This window comes from Lonchura striata, chromosome Z, assembly GCF_046129695.1.
Source record: "Lonchura striata isolate bLonStr1 chromosome Z, bLonStr1.mat, whole genome shotgun sequence".
NCBI lineage: Eukaryota > Metazoa > Chordata > Aves > Passeriformes > Estrildidae > Lonchura > Lonchura striata.
The window spans coordinates 56,293,308-56,317,371 of record NC_134642.1 but is presented as its reverse complement, the minus strand read 5'-3'; the positions used below and the strand labels follow the sequence as shown (position 1 = coordinate 56,317,371).

General features: G+C 35.3%; 1 protein-coding gene across 5 annotated transcripts in view; it reads left to right on the top strand.

Annotated features, from left to right (window-relative positions):
• The window catches only part of DMXL1 (Dmx like 1), a 78,922-nt gene that overhangs the window by 42,793 nt on the left and 12,065 nt on the right, over positions 1-24,064 (top strand). For 3 of the 5 annotated variants that reach the window (XM_077790386.1, XM_021546234.2, XM_021546233.2), the window contains exons 21-37: positions 47-144; positions 827-992; positions 1,778-2,030; positions 3,669-4,759; positions 5,021-5,212; positions 6,384-6,460; positions 6,632-6,759; positions 8,099-8,347; positions 8,726-8,839; positions 14,852-15,015; positions 15,980-16,119; positions 16,461-16,546; positions 18,371-18,572; positions 19,793-19,910; positions 21,172-21,234; positions 23,061-23,147; positions 23,805-23,926. In XM_077790386.1, the coding sequence (XP_077646512.1) occupies positions 47-144; positions 827-992; positions 1,778-2,030; positions 3,669-4,759; positions 5,021-5,212; positions 6,384-6,460; positions 6,632-6,759; positions 8,099-8,347; positions 8,726-8,839; positions 14,852-15,015; positions 15,980-16,119; positions 16,461-16,546; positions 18,371-18,572; positions 19,793-19,910; positions 21,172-21,234; positions 23,061-23,147; positions 23,805-23,926 (3,350 nt within the window). The remainder of the gene's footprint in view (positions 1-46; positions 145-826; positions 993-1,777; positions 2,031-3,668; positions 4,760-5,020; positions 5,213-6,383; positions 6,461-6,631; positions 6,760-8,098; positions 8,348-8,725; positions 8,840-14,851; positions 15,016-15,979; positions 16,120-16,460; positions 16,547-18,370; positions 18,573-19,792; positions 19,911-21,171; positions 21,235-23,060; positions 23,148-23,804; positions 23,927-24,064) is intronic. The other 2 variants (XM_021546237.2, XM_021546235.3) reach the window with 1 other exon arrangement.

Below are 24,064 nucleotides of genomic sequence, written 5' to 3'. Positions count from 1 at the left end.
AAGATTAAGTTAAATTTGTTTTTTTGCTTTTGAACTGTCTTCTTAGGTGGCTAAAGCAGCTTTCCAGAGAAACAACAATCCACTTGATGCTGCCATTTTTTACCTTGCAATGAAGAAGAAAGCTGTTATCTGGGGATTATACAGGTATCCAAGCTCTTACATGGAATTTCACACTGTCTGGTATAATTTTGGGGGAAAAAGTTGAATGTGATGGTAATCCAAAGGAAGCACAAATACTAGCATTGAAAGCTGGGGTTTGATTTTTAAACTAGCCATTACACTGAATGAGTAGTTTCTAACCCTAAACTGAAGGAAAATTTAGTTGCTGTTTCTGAAGGTAGGTGCTGCAAGTTTTAGTCTCAATCTCCTGTAATTTCAGTTACTGCTTAATTCTGATTTACTTCTGAGGACTAGTAGTATAAGTGTCTTAAATGTCATGCCTGTCTTTTACATAAGTGTTTGTTGTTTAAAATTGTACCTTCAGATCAGGGGACTGACTTATGTCTTCCTAACTGGTGTTTCATAATACAGCATTCAGTACTGCAAACTTTCTGAAAACTAATTTTCATTGTCACTTAACAGCTCACCTTAAGAAAAAATATTTTCTTTCTGTATCACGTTATTGAAAATACCATTAGGTTTTTTATTTATTGAAGTTTCTACTACTTTTAAAGAAGTAGCCTTCTCAGTTCCCAACGTGGTGAGAGACTCTGCACTTCCTAATGTGAAGATCTGTGTAAAATTATACTGACATCTGCAGAAATTAAGAACCATAGTGCAAATAATAAAAAGTAAAATGTTTTTATCAATTATATTTGATATGCAGGTCCCAAAAAGATACTAAAATGACACAGTTTTTTGGAAACAACTTTACTGAGGACAGATGGCGTAAAGCAGCCTTAAAGAATGCTTTTTCTTTGCTTGGCAAGCAGCGATTTGAACATTCTGCAGCATTTTTCTTGTTGGCAGGACACTTAAAAGATGCGGTGGAGGTAATAAAATGCTTAATGTTTAAGACTGTTGCATTGTCCCAAATGTACAAATAGACTGAATGCAGTTTGTGTTTTGCATTAGTATGGCCCCTGAAGCTTCTTATGCTTTCAATTTTTGCTCTTCTTTCCCACCCCAAATGAATGACAAATAGAAAACCTTCATCTTTACATTCTGATTCCTTTTTAGCTGTCATATTTCTGATACTGAAAAGTGACATGGGTAATTTCTCTGCTCTAATACTAAGGGGCCTACCTACAATTAGCTTCCTTTCATATTTTCTACCCAGTCCTATAGGAAGATAGCATAGTTTTTCATTAGGAAGTTCTAAATGTGGTGTTTTGGCAGAGATGTGGATTAGCTCCTAGAATCCCTTTACAAAAAACAAAGAACATACAAATTATTTCCTGGATCTGTTTGAATTGCAAAATTGTGAGGAAATCAATCTCTGTGATGATGAAGGTTTTGTTCTGTAAAGCTCTGTAGCTAAAAGAACCAGAATCCAGAAGTAAGAGGCGGCATGTGCACATTGGTAATGATCTATTGAAGCTGGTTGATTTCAAAGATCTGTTGTCATGCCATACTTAAACTGAAGAAATGCAAATCCAATCTTTCATGTGATACTTATCTACACCTGTTCTGCTTAGTTCCTGCTCACTTTTTATGGAGTTGGTAGACCTACTTACTTTAATCTGAGCAAATTTATGTCACTTCGTGCCCAGTAATAATTTTAAACTGAGGAGAAATTAAAAAGTTTGATCATTTTAATATAATTATCTTTAATTAGGTCTGCCTTGAAAAACTGCATGACATTCAGTTGGCTCTTGTAATATCAAGACTCTATGAATCGGAGTTTGAAGTGTCTAGTACTTACAAATCTATACTACAGAAGAGAGTTTTGGGAAGTATGTCTACTGGAAAACAGAACTTAGGAAACATACACTGTGACCCTTTCCTGCGAAGTATGGCATACTGGATTTTGGAAGATTATAGCAAGGCTCTTGACACTTTGATTAAACATTCTGTTGAAGATGAAGGAGGTAAGAATATAAGTATTTGGCCTGTTGAGTTGATTTAAAATATTTGTTAATTTAAGCCACAGTTTCTTAAAGTGTCATCTGAACAACCAAGTACCACACAGTTCTTCACCATTGTTAGTAAACTGCTTGCTGTAGCAATGTAAGTGGACTTCAGTTGCAAACATGGTGACTGTATTATTATTACCCTGTATTCCAAGCATTCATACTTTGTCCTTTAAGCATGTGAATATCAAGACAGTTGAATGACCCTGCAGTAATACAGCTGTTTTTCCAGAAGCAGTCTAAAGATGGAGACAAACTAACTTCTTATATTAATTCCATCTTATATTAACTCCATCACAGCCTAAGACAAAATTTCTGATTGCTCACTTACATAGGAGAGCCTGTAAGACATGGTGTTTTGCAGCTTTTAGCCCTTGGTAACAGCTGACTACAATAATAGGCTACCAACAGATAGATTTTGTTACTTGAAATGGTGCGAGGAGGCCCATGTGGTGCCTGAAACAGCACGTGAGTATCCTAAAGCAATTCATTTCTGTATTCACTTGCTGGCTTTATAGGCCTTCTAAGAATTAATTGTATTATTTCCTAAAGGTAGTGTTTTCATTTAAGTTAAAAGCTTTAATCCTTGTTAGTTAGCTGGTTTCAGTCCTGGCTACTGAGAAAAATTGGAAGGGGATAAATAAAGGCTCAAATGCTTAGAATTGGGCAACTAATTTGTGAAACTGATTTTAGCAGAAGTTAAATGGTTTAGGATGATTTTGAGCAAATGAGGAATATAGTGTTTGGTTGTTGCTATCTTGATCCCATCTTTCTGTGTAAAATAATTTTAAAGTGTTGTTAATTCTTCTGTGATCAGTTCATGGCTTGTTTGTGGTGTCTTCCCTTATTTTCTTACCTAGAATGTGTGTTTTCATGTATCTCTCTCTGTTAACTGTCACCAGTTGTGTTGTAACATCTGATAGAGGAGAGAGTATGGGCTTATTTCTGTCCCCAGCTATCCTGAGGCCTTTGAAAACTGTGAATCATGCTGTGCTGATTCTTATATCTCTTTAGGGTTTTTCTTCTTGTGGACATGAAAATGAAATGAATAGGTGTTCCACTGCTGTGTAATTCATTTATTTGTATATAATGCTGCTACCATTATGTATAAATGTTATAGATTTCCTAGTTTTACTGTAAGTTGCATTTCTTTTGAGATATCGACAAAAAAAATACTATTCCAATTTTTTAAATGAGACTTTAAGTAAAAGAAATAAGATACTGTCTTATTGTCATTTAGATATGGAACATGGAGACTGCAGAAATCTAAAATTAACAGAAAAGTGGCCTTGCTTGACTTCAGTAAAACTGGCCTGACTACCAAGGAAAATAAATGGTAGCTGTTTTAATTTAAAAAGTCATGCCTACTGCCTCATTTTGCTTGTTTTTAGTATGTTTGGCAATGTCCTTCCCACTGAAGTATTCAAATGATGAAGGTGCAAAGGAGGGTGTAGTGAAGTAAACAGTAGAATGGATGTATGAAGTAGACAACAGGATTGATACTAAGATCTAAAAGCCTTCTGACAAACTTAGGACTTTGCAGATGGGTTATTTCATGCAGAGTGATATGTTTTATATGTTGCCATATCTTTTCAGATGAAGGGGATGGCTCATCAAGTTGCAACCCTGCAGTGTTTAACTTCTATAACTACCTAAGAACACATCCCCTCTTGCTGAGACGTCATTTTGGCTCTTCTGATACATCTTCCACACACATTTCCCTAGCAGTAGAAAATGGATTAGCTGACAAAATCAACCTAGGTGAAAGACGGCTATTTTTCACCACTGCATATGCTCATCTAAAAGCTGGTTGTCCCATGTTGGCCTTGGAAGTGTTATCAAAGATGCCCAAAGTTGTCAAGAGGTCAAAGTTATTCGGTAAATCCCCTAGTTTAGTGGATACTAGTAAAGATTTCTCACCGTTATCTCCAGTTAGAGAGTTGGAAACAAAAGATCAAGCTTCCAGTATTGATTGGTCACAGCCAGTATTCAATGGTCTAGGTTCATCTTCAGATTGTTCATCAGGAAAACATTCAAGTTCCACTCTTTCGTTTGATTGGAGCCAGCCAAGTGCTCTATTCCAAGATGAACAATTGCAACTACAGTCAGACAGTGATGAAAATGATGAAAGTGAAGATTCTTCCCTGATAATGAAAGAGCTAAAACCTTTGAAGAAAACTGAAAAATTACATGAAACAAGTTCTTGCTACACAGAATCTTTTAGTGTAGTTGATGACAAAGATATTCTAAGTCCGTCAGAAGATATAATTTCAGCACAGCTGAAGTTTAGAGCATGCCTGAAAATCCTTACTGTGGAGCTTCGTACACTGTCCACTGGCTATGAAGTCGATGGTGGAAAGTTGCGGTATCAGCTTTACCAGTGGCTTGAGAGAGAAGTGGTAGCTCTTCAGAAGACCTGTGATTATGGTGTTGAAGTAGAAGAGATACGGTCAGGAGTTAGAGGGATGCCAGAGGAAGGTACATTACATGAAAACCCTGAAGGCTTAGCTGACCAGGAAAAAACTATGCTACAGAAAGAAGACTTTCAAAAAAGACGTCAATGGCTTCTGAAGTACCAGTCTCTCCTCAGAATGTTCCTTAGTTACTGTATACTTCATGGCTCACATGGTGGAGGCTTGGCATCTGTCAGAATGGAATTAATTCTCCTCCTGCAGGAATCTCAGCAGGTATGTGGGGGAGCTTAGGTTTTGTTTTCTCTGCTTCACGTTTGTAGATTTATTTGAAAGTGTTTTGTAATATTTTTGAAATTTTCCTACTGTAGCATGCGTATGTTTTTTAATAAATCTAAATCTGTTTTTAACAAGGGTTTTTTTGTACATTATTTATTTTTTGTTGTTTTATAGAATTTTTTTCTCTCTTTCAAAGTTACTATGTTCCCTTAAAGAATATGCGCTATTGCTTTGTCTGTGTTTCTTGCTTGATTTTAGGAGCAGTCAGTACAGACACCTTCCAGCCCTCCACCAGAGCAAAGCTCCATACCTCTCCTATTTGCTTGCACAGCTAGTTCCAAAACAGTGGTTGCTAATCCATTGCTACATCTTGGCAATTTAACTCATGATATATTACATGCTATAATAAACCTTGATTCACCACCTCATCCAGATACTCAGAACAGCAAGGTATGTATTTTTTTACAGTGGTTTTGTTGGTTTTTTGTCTAGTTTGCTGAATTCACAATTTTTTCTTTCAGACAGCTTGAAAACTTTGTGCTGTGCCTATCTGTGACAAAGTAAAACCATGAAACATAATAATTTTCTGTTGTACTTATCTTGAGCTTAAAGAAATGTCCAGTGATCATAAGTCATTGTTGAGGTGTTGAGGATCTGGTTCCACAAGCTGTTGTAGATTGGCCTCTCTCAGAACTGGATGTTTTTCCAAGAGGACATTTTAATGGAAAAGATGTTATACTAAACCATCAGCATCATATTTGTCTTTATGACAGTATGTTCATTACTTCTTTTATGCTAATAGCAGATTCTGCATTTCATTCTTAAGACATAAGTAAAATTAAATGTTTAAGTACAAAACTGAGTGTTAGCAAACTTCAATAAACTCATACTGTTTTTTTCGTTTAAAAATAGTTTTCTCTAAGATTTCTCCTGTATTTAACCTTTGACTGGAAATAAAACTTAAATCTTTCCTGAAGTTTTGTATTGTTAGGTCCCAGATCATGTCTGGTTTTACTAAGGATTTCTAGAGAACACTAAAAAGAATGCTTAGTCCTAGTTAGCTTTGTTTTAGAGGGAACAAACAAAAAAAATATAATAAACTGTTTTTGTTTTAATGGAACCTTTTTGATTAACAGCTTCTCTAGCTTTTTAACCTTAATGTATTTTGTGATACTTTAAGAAAAAAGTGTCAGTTAAAAGTACTGATCAGTATGATACTGATTAAATTGAGTGTGTGGCCAAGAGCTGCACTAGAATTGGTCAAAAACTAAGCTGCATTATAGTTTTCATTATGAAATAAATTATTTGTATTCTGAACCAGCAAACTGCTGTTGAATACAGGCTTAATAGGCTGCTGTTTAATAATTGAAAATATTTCAGATGAAGCTGATCTGTGATTATGCGTTGGTGAGGCGAATGAGTTTTCCCTCATCCTTTTCATAGGGTATGAACTGATTTGTCTGATACAAATTCTGCTGCAAAAGGTGGCTTTGTAAGTGCATAAGGACTTCAACCTTTCATGTTCAGTTCTTGTTACATGACTGTATGCAGAGTGAAAAGCTGTGATACTAGCCACAGCTCACTTTGGGAGTAATGAGTTCTGCAAAACTTTGTCTTACAGATATGTGTAATGCATACCTTAGCAGCGTCACTCTCTGCTTGCATCTACCAGTGTCTCTGTGATGGCCACAGCTACAGGTAAAGTCTATGAAAAGTGATTTTTAGACAGCTGGCTCATTGCAGTCATGTTAATGGATAGTGCACCAGAAGGCAGTGATCACACTTGCCTACATCTAGAAAGTGCTAATATTTCAATAGCTGTAAACATAATTTTTAAAAATAAATATTTGCTGCTTCTCTGTTTCACAGCTCATTTCAAGCAAACCAGTTCACTGGAACAGTGTACCAGACGGTCCTGTTAACTCAGTGTCATTCTTTAAAAACAGCAAGCTTAGAAGAAACAGTGACTCCCAACACACCACCTGCTCAGTGGCCAGGTATCTAGACTTGTTTCTTTCCTCTTAAGTGAGTTATTTGGATCCACTGTAAGAGCATGTGGCTATGACTTTCTAGTAGTATTTGTAACAGCTGTGTTGAGTTCTTTGATTAAAATGTTGTATTCTTTTTTTCAAAACATCTAAGTTAGTACTTCTGATTATTCACTAAGTCAAGTTGGTTTATATTGCTTTCTTTAATTAAAAAATGTTAGTGCTGGATCTGGTAAAGAGAGAGCAGCTAAACAGGAGGTAGGGTGAAGTCATGTCCTTTGCTCTGTTTGCTCCTCTGGAGCACCAATATTCTACTTCTTGAGTCTTATGGGCTGGGAAGGCTGTCTTAGTTTGTGCTCCAACTAGGAATTATTTTACCTTATGGACAACTTCTGAACTACCTTGAAACTATTAGAAATGCAACATTTCTCATAAATTATGATTTTCTGCAGCTCTAAAGTTAATGTCAGATTTAATCTAAGATCTGTGCTGGTGAAACTACATTCGGGAGCTACATTAGAGGGAATGTTATCAATTAAAAAAATAGAAAAAGGTATTTAGGTATGGGCTTCAGTTTATAGCACTAACTTTAAGCATAGCCAAGAAATGTGCTTACTTATTATGAGAATTGTTTCTTAAATCAGAAAATTTCTCTTTAAAATCTTCATGGAGAACCTGAAGGAGTCTTTGTATTTGATGCTATGCCATTTTTTCTTTTCTGCCAAACATTGTCACCAAATCTAGAGATTTTACAGATTGTTAGCAGTTACTCTTCTGAATAACATCACCTTGAACTGACTTTTTCTATTTTTTATGAGATTCACATGCTATGTGTGCAAATTGGAGAGCATGACAAAAAGCAGAATTCTTTGGCCATGACTATGTGTATTTTTACTTGTGTGTACAAAGTGTCACATTGAAGCCACATCTGAAACTACACCTTTTTGTGGGAGCATAAAAACATCACAAGATGTTTACTACTTGGGTGAAAGAACACTTGCCAGACAATGTGTAATGCAAGTTGATGCCCATGATTTTTTGATTGGTTTTACCACTGTAAAGTGAGAAGATAGAATTTCAGCTTTCAGAATTATAAGGTAGTTATATTAATTGAAAAGGAAGCTAAAAACCAGGAAGCTAAAAAACTAATAAAGTGTTCAAAATTAAGAGCTTGCCTCTTTCTCGTGAAGTTTTCAACTTAGGTTTCAATGTGTAGAATTTGGAATTTTTCTACACTAAACATTACTAAGTAACATAAGTTACCGGACAAAATACCCATGATAATCTGGAGTATGTTCACACACACATCTGTGCTTTCTTAAATAATATGTTTATTTTATATAAACAGGAATCACAGCTCTCATACATCTCTTGAATTCTGCTGGCGAGGAAGCCCAGCCAGGTCTCACAGTTCTACTTTGTGAAATTCTAACTGCGGTCTATCTCAGCCTCTTCATCCATGGCCTTGCAACACATTCTAGCAATGAGTTGTATAGAATTATGGCTCATCCACTTAACAACAAAATGTGGTCTGCTGTTTTTGGAGGAGGAGCTCATACGCCCAGCAGAGAACAGCAGCAATTAAAGACAAAAACTGGTCAGTTCTCTTGTTTTATGTGTATTTGTCTTCTGGAATTTTTAAGAAAATTATGTGACTGCTGAAAGCTTAATTACTTTAAGTAGCTTGTGTTCAAGAAGAATTTAGTATGGTTTTGAATTTGCATAGAAAAACAAGGATCTGAATTTTTTCTTGTTGATCTATTGTGTAGAAGAGAAGAGTGAAGCAGAAGTGAATGCTACTGAAATGAGGTTTCCAAGTAGCACAGCTGCTCTAGTATGAGGGAGTTAAGTTGATCTTAGAGAATTTCCAATACTATTACAGCCTAGTTTGTGTTTATTTTAAAGCTTTCCAGTTCTCTTCTAACTGGAATATAGTCTCATTTTACAAATACAGTATGTTTTTTCTCTTTGACAGGTAGGCACTTCCCAATGCCTAGCCCACATCAGGTAGTAGTGTTCTCCATGGAATGTGTGGGGTTTTCCAAATCCCTTCCCTCCTTCAGTACTCATAGTCCTACCAAACCTTCAGGCAAGATACTAGATTTAGTACTAGGCCTCTACATGCAGTGTGCTGTGTGTGAGTTTTTGGGGTTTTTTTTTTGCATATGCAAAAAGACAGAAAAACTTCTGTTTGCAAACCATGATATAAAAATTTAAAGTAAAATTTTATAATTAAAGAAGCACATAAATTGGGCTTTTTTTAAAAAAAGAAAATTATCTGCACTGTAGTATTCTAATGGCTTTTCATTTGAAATAAATATTAAATACAAAATTACTCTGACCATGGTTTGAAAATATCAGAAGTGTTTCATATCTTTTTTGGAGAGCTGCTTGCTATGCTTTTTGAATATAAGCATTATTGTGCATGTGGATTTCTAAGTGTTCATTCCAGACATTACAAATGAAAGGCGTCTTGTTGACATTCTAAAGACCCTTTAGAAAAGCAAACAATCTTCAAGTTTTAAATTCAGTTAGTGATAAACTATCCTCAGGTCCAGAACAAATTCCTATAAAGCTTTCATTTTTCATACAGTTACGTGCTTTTTGATTTACTTTGACTTCTATAAATCCAACAGCAAAAATGCTACAATTAACTGGGTTTTTAAGGGAAGATTTTGTAAAGACAAATATACTTAAATTCTGATGACTTTCTAAATCACATCTGAATATATATGTAGAGAGACAAAATGTAGTTTTATATTTTTTATAAATTATTATTAATATTTAGATGTATGGTACATATCAAAATGCCTTACCTTCCATTTATGGAAAACTGTAAATGTAGTCTGTTTAAATAGCTTTATCAGACTTTTAGAAAAATGTTTTCAGAGTAGAGATCTTTACCTACAAGTGAGCTCTTATTCTGATTAACTTTCTCTGTGGTACTGAGTAAACATATCTATCAGTTTAGTAAGGTAAACATGTTTGCTGTCACAGAATTGTCAGAAGCCTTAACTGGCTTTTGTTGGCAGTTCTGCTTACTAGGTGTTGGTAACTGTATACTAGGCTGTGTTAATACTACTGCTACCACGGGTTTAAAATGCAAAGCATTTTTACAAAGTGTATTCTAAAATGCTTACTAAATATAGCCTATATGCTGTATGTTTTTCTGAAGGAGGAATGCTGCCTGGCTGATTGCAGGTTTAATAAAACTGTTGCTGGAAGAATCCCGAAGCTCTACCTAAAAATTGAAGGGAAGAAGGAACATTTTTTTTAATACTAGTTTTGATGGATAATCACTGAGAAAGTGGCCTAGAGGTGGCGTGGGATCTCCATCTTTGGAGTTGCTCAAAAACTTGAACAAACTAGGTCATCAATTAAGTCAGCCCTGTTCTGAGCAAGGGGTTGGACTGGGTGTCTTTCAGCCTGTGTAATTCTAGGATTCAGTGGGTTATTACTTGTTTTTAATGTGTGTTTACGTAAAGCAAATTTGGAGGAAATGTATTTCTCCAAAGTCCTTTCTTGGTCATATTGAAAAAAATGGCGGGAGGAGAAAGGAAAAAAAAAATAGACCTCCAATGAAGCAGAGGGATTAGGATTAAAGTCAGCTATATTTTTGTGCCTTACTGTTTCTGATACCCAGAAACAAATACTGAGAAGTGACTGGAATGCTTGTTCCCGTCAACTATGCCATATCCTTCTGTAATATTTAGATTTTTTCTATATCTTACCATTTTATTATGCTTAACTAGACTCTTCTCCCTTATGTTTACTTTTAGATTTTTGTGAAATGGAGATCAATAGCTAAAAATTCTGAACACAAATAATTCTAATACAATAAGACTATGCATGTCTTCTCCTCCTTGCCTCCCTTACAATCCTTTAGTACATATCTGAATGTGGGTGTTGATCTCCAAGTTTGAAACTTCTTTTAAGAGATCATAATTTCATGTACCATATTAGTCAATAAAGGTATTTCCCTTTCTGCTCTTTGCTTTAAAGCATGTAGTAGCTTTGAATATAAAATTTCACTTAAGTAAATATGAACTTTCCCTTAGACTCAAATGATAAAAACAGGAACCAAAAACCAGTATCTGGTAGTCTTATAAATTCCTAACCTCTGTTAGGAATATTTTTAATGAAAAACTTGTTTTACTGCCTCTGTCACACAACAATCAGATCAAAACAGTTTGAAAGCTTTTCAGTTCACTCTGCTTTTCAGCCATGTTTCTTGTTTTTCCAGTTGCAGGAAAGGATTTTAGCAAACAGAACTAGCACCTGATGTTTTGTTTTCAAAGAGGCAGTTATCATCTGAAAAAGAATTTTGTTGTTGATTATATTAGATTTTTTTCAGAATCACATTTGCCACGTTTTGCTTGAAAACTACCTAAGCAAACTGTTTTATAATTTAAGTCTATATAGAGATGGTAAGTTCTGTATCATATAGAAGGTTCTTAAGGGAGGATTTGACCTTTGTTTTAACAGTTAGAAATCCATAGTTTCATTTCATATATTCAGTTATTCCATGCTGCAAGAGCAAATGAAGGGAATTTGAAAGTAATCTGCCTTCTAGTTCTTCCTGGGAAGGTGAAAGGTAACAGATCTTTTGATTATCATTGCATGTCTTAGAACCTGGCAGAAATTACAGGATTTTCCTTGTCTGAAATTTTCTTGGGAAATAACATCTTTTTTTTTTTTGTTATATTAGTAAAATGGGAGCAAAGATAAATGCTTCAAATGAAAAACAAAACACATGTAAAAATTTTTAATTAGAAATATATGAGAAATTTGAAAGTGTGTGTAATCAGTAATTTGAAATTCCAAATGACAGTCAGAACTTTAACAACGTTTTTAATGTCGTTAAAGAAATCTTCATGGGGTGGTGTTTGTCAAACCATTTAGGTGGTTGTTCTTTCATCTACCTTATATACTGAATTTTTTCCAATGACTAGCCTGCAGTATTCTTAAAAATACAAGGAGTGATCCAACAGAAAGGAATAAAGTACTTTTAAAATAAAAAAGTAAAAACTTCTAATAAAATAGTTTTTTAATAAAACTTATGTTTTGAATTTTGCTTAAGTAAACAACCTGCAGGCCTATACTTGCTAATTTCTGTATCATGCAACACTTGTTCCTTGTTTCATGCCTAGTGAATTTCTTTTTTTTTAAGTGGTTGCTAAAAATTAGCTAAAAATTCATAGTGATGCATGTGCATGCTCCTTAACTGATAAGCTTTATAATGTAATGAAAATGCATTATATTGCCGTTATTGTGGTTTTGACTTTTAGTACAGGTAAGTGGATTCCAAATACTATCCCTAACAGGAAAAAAAATTATTACACAGTATAGAAGTGTGACACATACTGCTATGATATTCCTCTTTCAAGATTAAAGATGGGATGTCTTCATCTTTCATTAGATTCTATATATGAATTATTTTGTGGCTGTTGTGGTTTAACCCCAGCCATCAGCTAAGCCCAAGGCAGCCACTCACTCACGCATTCCCCCACTGGCAGGACCAGTTAAATAGGAAGGGTAAAAGAGAAATGGGAAGGGTAAAATATAGAGAAAACTAGTGCATTCAGGTCAAGATAACTTTATAGCAAAAGCTGTGCACACAGCCAAAGAGAAACAAGGAATTCTTGTTTCCCATAGGTTGGCAGGTGTTCAGCCAGCTCCAGGAGAGCAGGGCTTCATCATGTGCACTGGTGACTTGGGAGGACAAGCACCATGCCTCCAAATGTCCCCCACCTTCCTCCTCCTTCCCTCCCCTTTATGTACTGACTATGATGTCAGATGCTCTGGAATATCCCTTTGGTCAGGTGGGTCATCTGTCCTGGCTGTGACTCCTCCCAGCCTCCAAGGCACCCCCAGCTCCCTCGCCAGGGTGGCAGTACACACAGCAGAAAGGGCCTTGTCTCTCTGTAAGCTCTGCTCAGCAAGAACAAAACATCTCTGTGTAAGCAACTCTGTTTTCAGCAGAAATCCAAAACATGGGGCTGCACCAGCCACTTGTGAAGAAAATTACCTCTACCCCAGCCACAACCAATACATTAGTTCAGCTGCTTGTGATGATAATGTTTGTCTTCGTATGTAGTCAAAAATGCTTCTGAATCCTGGAATAACATGTTTATTCCTGGTCCGGAAATGACCAGAAGTAATGAATAAATTCCATTGACTAGTGTGAATACAGACAATTTGTCCATTAGAAGAAAATAAATAAAAAATGGAAGTTTTTTTTTTTAAATCATGTATTTTAGTGGCCTCGAGTTACAATTGTACGGTTGGCTGAGTTTGTATTATGAGTAAGTAAGTATTATGTATTGAAAAAAGTGTTTGTAAATTACCACTGTTTTTCTTTTGTTCAGACTGTTAAACCTTCTGTTTTCAAGTGATTGGAATACCCGTAAGAGTTTTGAAGGACATAGTCTTTCAGAAATCTATCAAGACTCAGTCTCCTGTGAATAAAACACTAAAAAGAAATCAGGGTATAGGAAATACTTCATGGTAGTTTACTCCAGGAACAGATAGGTGTACTGGCTCTTCTTTTGCCATCCTCAGCATTATTAACAGAAGGTAATTTTGGAAGCTTCCATGGTTGTTAGTTTTGTGGGCCCTTGGTAGCAGAAGGGAATAGGAAAATCAAAACAGTAAAGAACCTATTTGCATTTGTGATGTTCATGTTAGTTTATTCTTGCACCTGGTCTTGCCCAATGTATTGATGCTTGAACTCACTGGTAGAGATATCTGTCCCTCAGGTGAGGTCTTTAAGCCTACAGAATTGCATTCTTGGCTAATACTTACTACTGCTGTTACATCATAAGGCAGTCCATACTCCCCTCTGCTTAAAAAACATGACTCGGCTAAAGTCCAAGTATTGTGGACTACAAAACGAAGTTCAAAAAATCATCTTCCTTTTTATTTTCATATTTAAGCTTTCTTTGTTTTACCTTAGTCTTCAACCCACTCCTAAGTTTCACTGTAGAAATTGATCTCTGTACATTCCATGTATCTATTTGAAAGAATAAAAAAATCTTTAAAAAATCCCAACCATACAACAACAAAATACAAACACAAACTCCACCTTTTCCAATCAAGTAGGAAATTGATTCAAGTTCATTTTCTCTTTTATGAAAGATGGCCAACAAATGTCCAAATATTAATTCCTTTTCTCCCTCATCGCTTTCACTTCTGGTGTGACCTGGAGAGTCAAAACACTGACAATTGGTGACAAGTGACAATTGGTAGCATTCCTACTAATTCCTCTACTAATAGGCTGTATTGGAGTATGATTCCTAACAAGATCGAGAAGTATTTCAGGGTATAAGGGGATAGAAATATGTTAAGATATTCCTGAAATCTTAAATGAGCTATTTCTTTCAGTACTGTAATAATCAAGAACGGAAATAAAACCTTCCATTGACACTTCTTAGTTTAAAAAAAGTCAATGCTGGGGCAAGAGAGGGGACCTGTCTACTCCTAGGATTTAGGGTCTTACTATAAATAATGAATCTTTCCTCTTTTAATAAGTTGTATTAATTGTGTTAATTAAAATGTTATCTTTTGTATTTGCTGAGGAAATGTATTTTCAGGACATGTGGACTTAGCAGAATTGTACTACTTAGTAAAAAAAATACAGACCTCCACTAGAGGGACACATGGAGTTACAAGTTGAAGCAGGAATGGCAAGCTTACGTATTTGCAATATATACACTGAAAAAGAAGTCTCCTGACTTGTCTTAAAAGCTAACATAATCAGTATTCAGTAGTTCTTATTAAAGTAATTTAGTTTTGGAAGATCATTGGCTTGAGTAATAATATTTGTCACCTTGTAAGAGGAGATCTTTTAATGCAGTTATGGGTGTGAATTAAATAATTGTGCAGGGAGTTTTACATACTGAAGTCCTAGTTATATATTAGTTTTATGTATTTGAGGATTTAAAATTCTCTGTGTTTAGTTATTACATAAATGCTAAGATAAAATTCTGAAAACTTGTCATGATGGAAATTTTTACTTTTTATTAAGAATCCGTTTATTAAAAGCAATAGGGAGGTAGAGCAGAAGGTTTAAAGCAACATACCCTATTTTCTTCTCCCATAGATGATGGAGGCAAACAGCAAAAACATTACAGGCTTTCATCAAAAACCTCTCCAAAAGAAAGTTCTCAATTGCCTGCATTGCCGTTGCTAGACCAACAATCATCATCTTACAAAGAAAGATTTATCTCTCCTGAACTTAGCATCTGGGATTATTTCATTGCAAAGGTAATTTTTTTTGCTGTTTTGAAAATTAAGTGTCTTCTATCACTTCTGGATTGATAGTTTTTCTCTTCTTAGTCATTATTCTAGGTGACAGAATGTGCTTGTTTTCATTTCTCATGTTTAGCTTTTTCTAAAATGGAGCCTATACATATTTTTGAAACAGCTTTCTTGAAAACTGGTGTTATTCAATTAATTTATTTCCAGATAATGGTATGAACATATCCATGTTGATTTTTATAGTTACAGAGTACAATATACCTGTATGTAATTACAGTTCAGGTATTTAGCTGAACAAGGAAATGTGAGAAGCATTTATCAGTTATTTCAACTGGGTAAAATGCATATGCATACCCACTGGAAGTCAAATTATGTTGCCTTGTTTGTGGCATTGTGGCAGATCTTTCTTTCTAGAAAGTTACATACTTCTGTGGAATTGTACACACATTTCTTTATCAAGTGTTGCATAAGCAAAATAAACTAGTAAGCTAGTATTTTAGGAGTAAGGACAAAAAAGAAAATGCAAATACTGAATAGCACAGTGAGGCAATGATAATGGGCTGATCATAAATATGGAACACTGTAGAGAGAGGATAGTATTTCTCAGAGCTCTTGGAAAAACTGAAGAGAATACACCGCAGTGGTTTTGGCTTCTCGCTGACAGGCTCGTATGTCCCACATGTGGTTTGGTATATTTGGAATGAAAATAAAATAAGAATTCAAGAAACAGTTAGTGTTTTCATTTTCAGCATTAAAATTTTTCAGTAATGTAGAAAATAGTTAAGGTGTTAACTGATGTATATTTGCCCTTTTCATGAGGTACAAACTCCAAATGTTACTGAACTGAGTAAGATGATTTGTCTACTTTATATAAAAAGCTTTAAGCATTGTAATGATTGAATTATTAAAAGGCAATTTAGAATGAGATGTTGGCTAGAAGATATTTACAGAATTTTGTTGAAATTTTTAGCCATTTTTTCCATCACAAAGTAGAATGGAATATGATTCAGAAGAGAGTCAGGAAAGTGATGAAGATGATGAAGACAATGATGGAGATATACTTGCATCAAATTCACTTAACCAAGAACATTCTAATTCAAATTCTTACAGGTAAATAGCTCTTTAGAATGCAAGATACTTTCCTATGTATAGACTTGCATTTCTGCTTTTTTGTTTTTCAGATAATATACCAATTACTTGATATTACTTGATATATCCATATATTACCTAGACTTAGTAGTTAATTCTTCACAATAATTATTTTATTCATTTCAGTAGTATGTGGTGTAGTAATTTTCGAATTCAAAGTACCTGTAATATTCCAAAGTTTGGTTTGTAGTTTTCAATAGTTTATAATGATGATTTGACACTCTATATTTAAAACCTAATATTGAATAAGTGAGAAAATTATTTTCCTATTAGTAAATCACTTACTAGTTCTTTCTTGTTAGTTGGTCACTGATGAGATTGGCAATGGTTCAGCTGGTACTTCACAATTTGAAGATTTTCTACCCTTTGGCTGGACATGATCTTTCAGGTAATGAGCAGCAGAGTTGCCTCTTCATACCTATTCAGCACATTAAAATCAGCAATGTGTTGAATAATATGCATATATTGTAGCTTTTAGTTCAAAAGTTCTTAGTTTTTTAGTGGTATGGGAATACATGTTCTGATATTGTTATCATACAACAGGTATATTTATGAAATGACATGGCTAAGATGAATGGGTGAGAAAAGTATGCAGAGACCCGAGCATTTTATGTTTTCTTTGCTTCTTAGTCACGTAAGAATGTTTACAATATTTATTTCCTGGTGGAAACATAATAATTTTTTTTGTAATTGAGTTGAAGTCCTACTCCTTGTTTCATAGACTCATAGAATGGTTAGGTTTTGGAAGAGATCTTTAAAGGTCATCTAGGTGCAACCCAGCCAACCACATTGTGGACAGGGGCATCTTTTACTAGGTGGTGTTGCTCAAAGCATCACCTGACATGACCTTCCACATCAGGGGCTTCCACAACCTCTCTGGCAACCAGTTCCAGTGTCTCACCACTCTCATCATAATAATATCTTTCTTTTATCTGATCAAAATCTACTTGCTTGGTATAAAAACATTACTCCTTCCCCTATCACTGCAGGCCTTGGTAAAGAGTCTCTTTATGTTTTTCCTGTAAGTCTAATTTTAGTATTGAAAGGCTGCTGTATTATGTCCCTGGAGCCTTCTCCAGTCCAGGCTGAACAACCGCAGCACTCTCAGCCTGTCTTCGCAGGAGAGGCGTTTCAGCCCTCTGACCTGTTTTTGACACCCTTCTTTGGATCCTCTCTAAAGGTTCCTCTCATTCCTGTAGAGGGGTGTCTGTACGTGGATATGGTATCCCAGGTAGAGTGTCACAAGCATAATTTGGAGGGGCCAAATTCCCTCCCTGACCCTACTGGCTGCTCTTTTGATGCAGCCCAGTATGCAGTGGGCTTTCTGGTGTGTGAGCCAAATCATGCCAAATTTTTCATCCACTGGTATCCCTAAGTCCTTCTCCAGAGGGCTGCTCTCAGTCTGTTCATCACTCAGTTTTGGTACTGGTGATTGCCCTGACCCAGGTGCACTTGTCCTTGCTGAAGCTTGTGAGGGTCACATGGGCCCACTCCTCAGGCCTGCCAGGGTCTCTGTGGGTAGCATCCCTTCCCTGCAGGAACTCTGCTGCACTGCTCACCTTGGTGCTCTCTGCCAGCTGCCTGCAGGTGCCTCTCACTACCCCTGTCTGTGTCATTATTGGAGAGATGGAACAGTACCAATCTCAGCATGCATCCCTGAGGGATGTCTTGTTACTGATCTCCATTTGGATGTTGAACCATTGAATGTAACTTTTTGGATGATGTCATTCAACCAGTTCCTTAGCTGTCAGACAGTCCATCCTTTTTGCTATGTTGTGTCAGAGGCCTTACAGAAGTTAAAAGTAGAGGACATCAGTTGCTCTTTCCTTGCCCTCCACCACAGTCAGTTCACAACAGAATGCCACTAATAGATTTAGTTTGGCACAATTTGCCCTTTATGAAGGTGTGTCAGCTTTCTCTTTTCACCTGCTTGTCATTCATGTACCTTGATATCTTCCAGGAGGATCTGTTTCATAATGATCCACTCCATGATATCATCTCTCCAATATTAGAGAAATCGGTTCCTTTTTTTAGCAAAAATAGCACTAAGCAGTTCATCTTCTTACACTTGCAAATACTGACTTGAGGTTTGAACAAAGCTTACTTGTAGAGACATTTGAAATACACCTCAACCTTCACCTCCTGGAATTCTCTTTATCAAGATTATAACAGAAAGGGGAGGGGGTTTATTATTATTTACTTGTCTTTCTAGAGCTTCCAGTTAGCTCCCCAATATGCCATGCAGTTTTGAAAACTTTACAGCGCTGGGAGCAAGTTCTTCTCCGGCGTCTTGAGCTGTATGGAGGTCCACCTCAACATTATATTTCAGTTCATGCTTCTGAAGATGCCCTAGCTGCTGGTCCTGCGTTGCTCCGCCACAAAACTTTACTTGAGCCTACAAACACTCCTTTCAGGTGAGTCTGATTTCTGTAAACACTACTGTAATATCTTTGATATAAATCAAGTGTTAGGTTGTTAGTGCATGTGATAGATTGCAACTTCAATAGCTATGTGAATTGAAGGGTACATGTCAGATTTTGTGCATCTCTGATTCAAAACAAGATCAGGAAAAATGTAGCACAGTTTCTAATTTTTAAAAATTCTTCTGCTTAAACTTAACATAGATTTTGAGTGTCTCCGGAAAAAGTATGCTTGACAATAAAATAAAGAATAAAACATTCACCTTGAGAAATAATTATGGATTAGTGACAGTGAATTACATAATTATCCCACCTTTAGATGTAAAAAAATTACCTCACATCTTTATCAGTATTGTTACCTAAATTCAGAGAAGAAATACTTTTTTTTACTATATTTGCATAGGTATGACTTAACATAGTTGCATGTTCAGCCAGAAAATAGATTTCTGCCTTTTTAATGTTACCGTCACTTGTAGATTTCAGAATACAGAGAGTCTGGGTTTTTATTGTAAAATATTTTGTCATGGTCACACTTCCAGTAATTCAGGTTGATTAAAAGGGACCAGTTTAACATGTATGTGCTCTCTGACATTATTTTAAAATTATGATTTAAAGCAATTTAGAGTTTGATGGATTTTGTCTTGTCTTAAGCAGCTATATATAGCAGTTATATTGGTATCTGTAATTTTTGCTTGAGTGTGCCATTTCTAGGGATAAACATAAACATTTGAGTTCTGATCTGATTCTACAAGTCTTCCAATTTTGTTATAAAAAATCATGGGTGTTTCAGTGAAGTTACACAGCTGATGTGTTTCTAGCAGGAAGTGTTAGTCATTCATTGTCCATGTGAAAGGACCACTCTTTGGGACTTAACAGAAATTATTCACACTGTAAAGAATGAGTTGAACTAATAAATAATCTGTATGCTGCTCTTTCTGTTGTGTAATCTCTTAAAGAGATTTTCTTACTTGTCCCAAGATAGAAGGATAAGATTCTACATATTCTGTTTGTTCATCCTTTTGCACCTCCTCTCACGTGTAGGTTTTCAGGAAGAGGGTATTAAAGTTCTTCCAGATTGGTCTTAGTATACTGTCTATAGCTCTGTAGTTTTGCTTCAGCATTTCTTCTAACTATAGTTTGATTAGAAAGAATATAAAATACTACACTCTTGTATAAGTATGAGCATGATGTATTTATTCAACTTTGTTCTGTAGATCTGGCAGTCATGTTGCACTGTCTGTGAAGAGGCTCTGGCAGTACTTGGTCAAACAGGAAGAAGTCCAGGAAACTTTTATCAGAAATATTTTTACAAAAAAGCGATGCCTAAATGAGGTTGGTATGATATATAAAATGTAGAAAATATTGCAGGTCAATCTGTCAGCTGTCATTTAAGTTACTTGGCTGGCTTGTTTACTTCTGATGCATGAAGGGTTAATGTACTTGTCAACAACTCCAAATCTACAGTACTTCATACAAAAAAACACTTGTCCATTGTTTCATAAAATACAAAAATAATCAGACTTTGACTGTAAAATGACAACTAGCACAATGTTGCTACAGTCAGTCTCTTCTTTAAGATCAATATAAAAGCTGCCTCAAAAGAAGGACAAAATGGACCATTTCCAAGATTAAAACCAGTAATCTAATGAGTCAAAGTAATGAAGTTTTAGTTTGTCCCTACCATACTCATCCTGGCCTTTATCCACTGGTCATGATCTACCATATTATGATTCACTTTTAATAAGAGAAGTGCTCATGCAACAATTACTATTTCTGTCCCTGATTATTTGTCACAGTGTCTAGTTTGAGTCCTGTTCCAGATGCAGTTAAATGGTTTTGAATTTTGGTTCTGTAATGAGCTTTAGGATTTTTGTCTCTCACTTTACTTATTTTTCTTACTTACCCACGCTCTTAATTTTGAAAGAATTCCTGGTATAACAGAAAAACTGTAGCATAGCAGAAATGGAGGAGAAATAAGCAGATGTGAACAAACTAAATATGTAGGAGAAAGAATATTCATGAATAGTAAAGCTGTGGCAGCAGAGAGTTCTGCATGACCTAACCTTTGTCCTCTCACAGCTGGAATATTAGCTTGTTTGGGTGATGTTGGCTAATTGTGTTCACTACAGAGTGCAGTTAGAAGGCAAATTGTTCCTTTTTGCCATTAAAAGGATCATAACACAGCCATGTTATGCTGTATGGATAGATATTTTGGAAAATTTTAGATGTGTTTTATATGTTTCAAGGTAGACTCACAGCTGCACATAGAGTAATTGGCTTTATTTTCTATCTTGTTGCTGATAAAATGTCAGTGTAGATTGTTTATATTTCAAGAAATTTGGCTTTTGGGATGGATTAGGTGTGCTTACAGTGCAGAGTAGGTAAATCAGTGTATTCTGTACAGAAAACAGAGTTTAGAATTTGTTAATTATTCTTACTATATAAATTATGCTCATGTGTGTGCAGCCATGCTGTTGTGTTTCAGTTTTCCTGTGTTGGAGTAAGCAACATGGAATTGAGGATTTTCTTGATACCATGCATTTTATGTCTTACCTTTATGCTCTGTTCTGTGGTGTTTCTTTCATTGGTGAAGTCACTAGAGGAGCACAATGAAACCATGAAAAATTCTGTGGTGGAGGAGCCTGTCATCAATAAGGTACACAGTAATCATTCTCAAATTTATTAGAGCTAGCACAGTTACGAAATTCTTTTTGTCTCAATAGTGCTGATTTCACTTTAAACAAAAGACTTTGCTCGCATAGCAAACAAACGTAAAAATTTTAAAAATCCTTGCAAGGGATTGAATTAAACTGTTTCAGAGTTTTATGTGAAAGTTAATTATCTTAGCTGCATCAACTAGGTACAAACAATAGCTATTATCAACTTCTGTATCTTGGCCGAGTGAAGAGCTGAGATTTGCCCAAGCGACAAAAATTCAGTAGAAGTATGATACACAATACATACACAACTTTTGATCAGTATGAGCTACCATAGCTGCTTTTAAGTGAAGGTGGTGAGCTGCACTTAGAGCAGTTCATTAGCATGATAGGAGTTTGCTACTGAAAGCTTTCACTAAGCCTTATTTTAAAAATGGTGATAAATCAACCCATATAACAGTATTTTTGCAACTGTCTTAAAAGATTGGTGTGACATACTAAAAAGGTAGAATACTATGGCTAGGTACTCAAATTAATACCATATTCCTTTCTTTTACAAAACTAGTGTGAAGACAGAAATGTGAGCACTCTGTGGCTTGGCCTATGTTATTAATATTAACTATGTGATAATGGAGTATTAGCAAGTAGGTATTTGAAACTGGCTGGAGAAAAAATAATTTTAATTTCACGCAGGTTGGTTCATCATAAGACACAAATCATGGTTTTGTGTCTGTTTGCTATTGCAGTTTTGTCCAATGTTATATACATAAAATCAGTGAAGTATCAATTTTATTTTAACTTTAAAAAATATATTCTACTTCTTGGTCTGTAACAACTGTTGTTTTAGACTTTGTAAAAGACCTTTTTCAATTATTTGACAGAAAAATAATACTGTTTTTCAAGTAAAATATTGTTGTTTAGATCTTTTAAAGCACAGAAAATTAAGAATTTGAAGATGAGAGGCTGGAAATAGTTCTGACAATTCTTTAGAGTTTTTTTTTAATTAAATATTACATTTGTAACTCAGGTTTGAATTCTTAGGTCACCATTAATTTGGCAGTGTTATTGTTTTTACTGTAAAATTATTTTGTAACAGTCTATGTCAGTAACCTATCAATTTAATTATTTTGGTGCTGAGTTCTTTAATTTTGAGAAGGACTGCTACAGTGCTGGTAAAGTTTAGAGTTTTGTTGTGTGCTGGCATGTACCTGATTGCATTTTTAAAATACAAAATTATAGACAATATTCAAATCCAGCATTAAATCACATGGAGGAGAAAAAGTGATAGCAAAAGGTTTGTTGTTCTGACATGTACAGGATTCCAGATTTATATAATTGCAATAATTGTGATTAGATGCACTGATGAAGTTCAAATTCATTTTCATGTTTAAGAGCTTGCCTGCACCTTCTTTTGAACTATTTCATCAATTTCAGTGGCAAAAGGTGTTTGCTAAGAGCAATCATAGTCTTAGGAAACTTTTTTGAGAGCAAAACGGTCAACATTCAAAATCAACAGTGTGCTGCATGTAGCCTTACTGGTTTTCAGCACCCCTGAAAAACTTGAAAAATGAACACGGTACTGTAGCTTGTATGACAAATTACTTTTCTCTGTTGCTGTAATAATCTTAACATGGCATGGGAAGCTATGTTATTACACAAACCAGGTTTACGAAAATTGTTACAGGCTATGTTTGTTGAGTTTTCTTTGAATTAAAATTAAGGAGAAAAAATTTCATACGTAATGTTCTTTGGTCTCTGTACTTTCCATAAAAAGTGGTACTGCATGGAAGTTGGCATTTAACTATGCTTTGTTTTTTAAATACAGATAGAAACAAATCTGGGATACCCTGGTGGCAAGGCAAGAATAATCCATAAAGAGTCAGACATCATTACTGCTTTTGCAGTCAATAAGGTGAGTATAAAGGAGGTAGAATAATCTAATTGCCATGTTTTCCACCTGATACATAGGCACATTGTGACTGGCTGAAATAGGCTTTGCTAGCCATCCTGCTGGCTAGCAAAAGTTTTTAGCAGCTACAACTTTTAGTGGTCCTTCTGTAAAGCACTTCAAAATTACCTTTTCATGAACATGAAGTTCTACTACAAATTTTTCTTTTTCTATTGTGCAGTGGATTGATTGAAGGGAGAGGTGACTTCTACTTTTTTTTAGGCTTGTGTGTAGGAGTATTTGTCCTTTTCTATCAAACAGGAAGTAATCTTTTCTTCTCCGTTCAGCTATGTAACCCTTCAGAACTGGAGGAGGGGAGCCTGCTTGCAAGTCTTGTAGTATAGTTGCCTATTGCTTATCCTCTGAGAAAAGCAAGGAGATAATTGAGCTGCTTGAGAGGTACAAGATGCAGATAGTGGATGATACTATCCCTGATGCAAATAAGTTTAGAAAGGGAAATGTCAGGTATAAATATACATAGATTTGTAGATATAAATGTTTGGAGGTTGTAAATTAAGTGTACATTTTTGAGAGCAACAGTACCATAACCAGAAAAAAATTGAATAAGTCCATTTTTAGGGTTTCCATTTGCATCAGTCTTTCTCTATGCTATTTTTTCAGGCAAATCGGAACTGCATTGCAATAGCATCAAGTCATGATATTCAAGAATTGGATGTTTCTGCAATTTTAGCTACGCAAATTTACACCTGGGTCGATGATGATATGGAAATAGAAAATAAAGGGTATATGTTCTTTGTTTTCAATATCACACTTGACTGTGCTTATCAGAGTAACAAAACATGGTATTTACTGTTGCTGTTACTGTCGCTGTTACTGTTGCTGTTCTGAATCTTAATTTGAAATGTTATCTTAATTTCTAG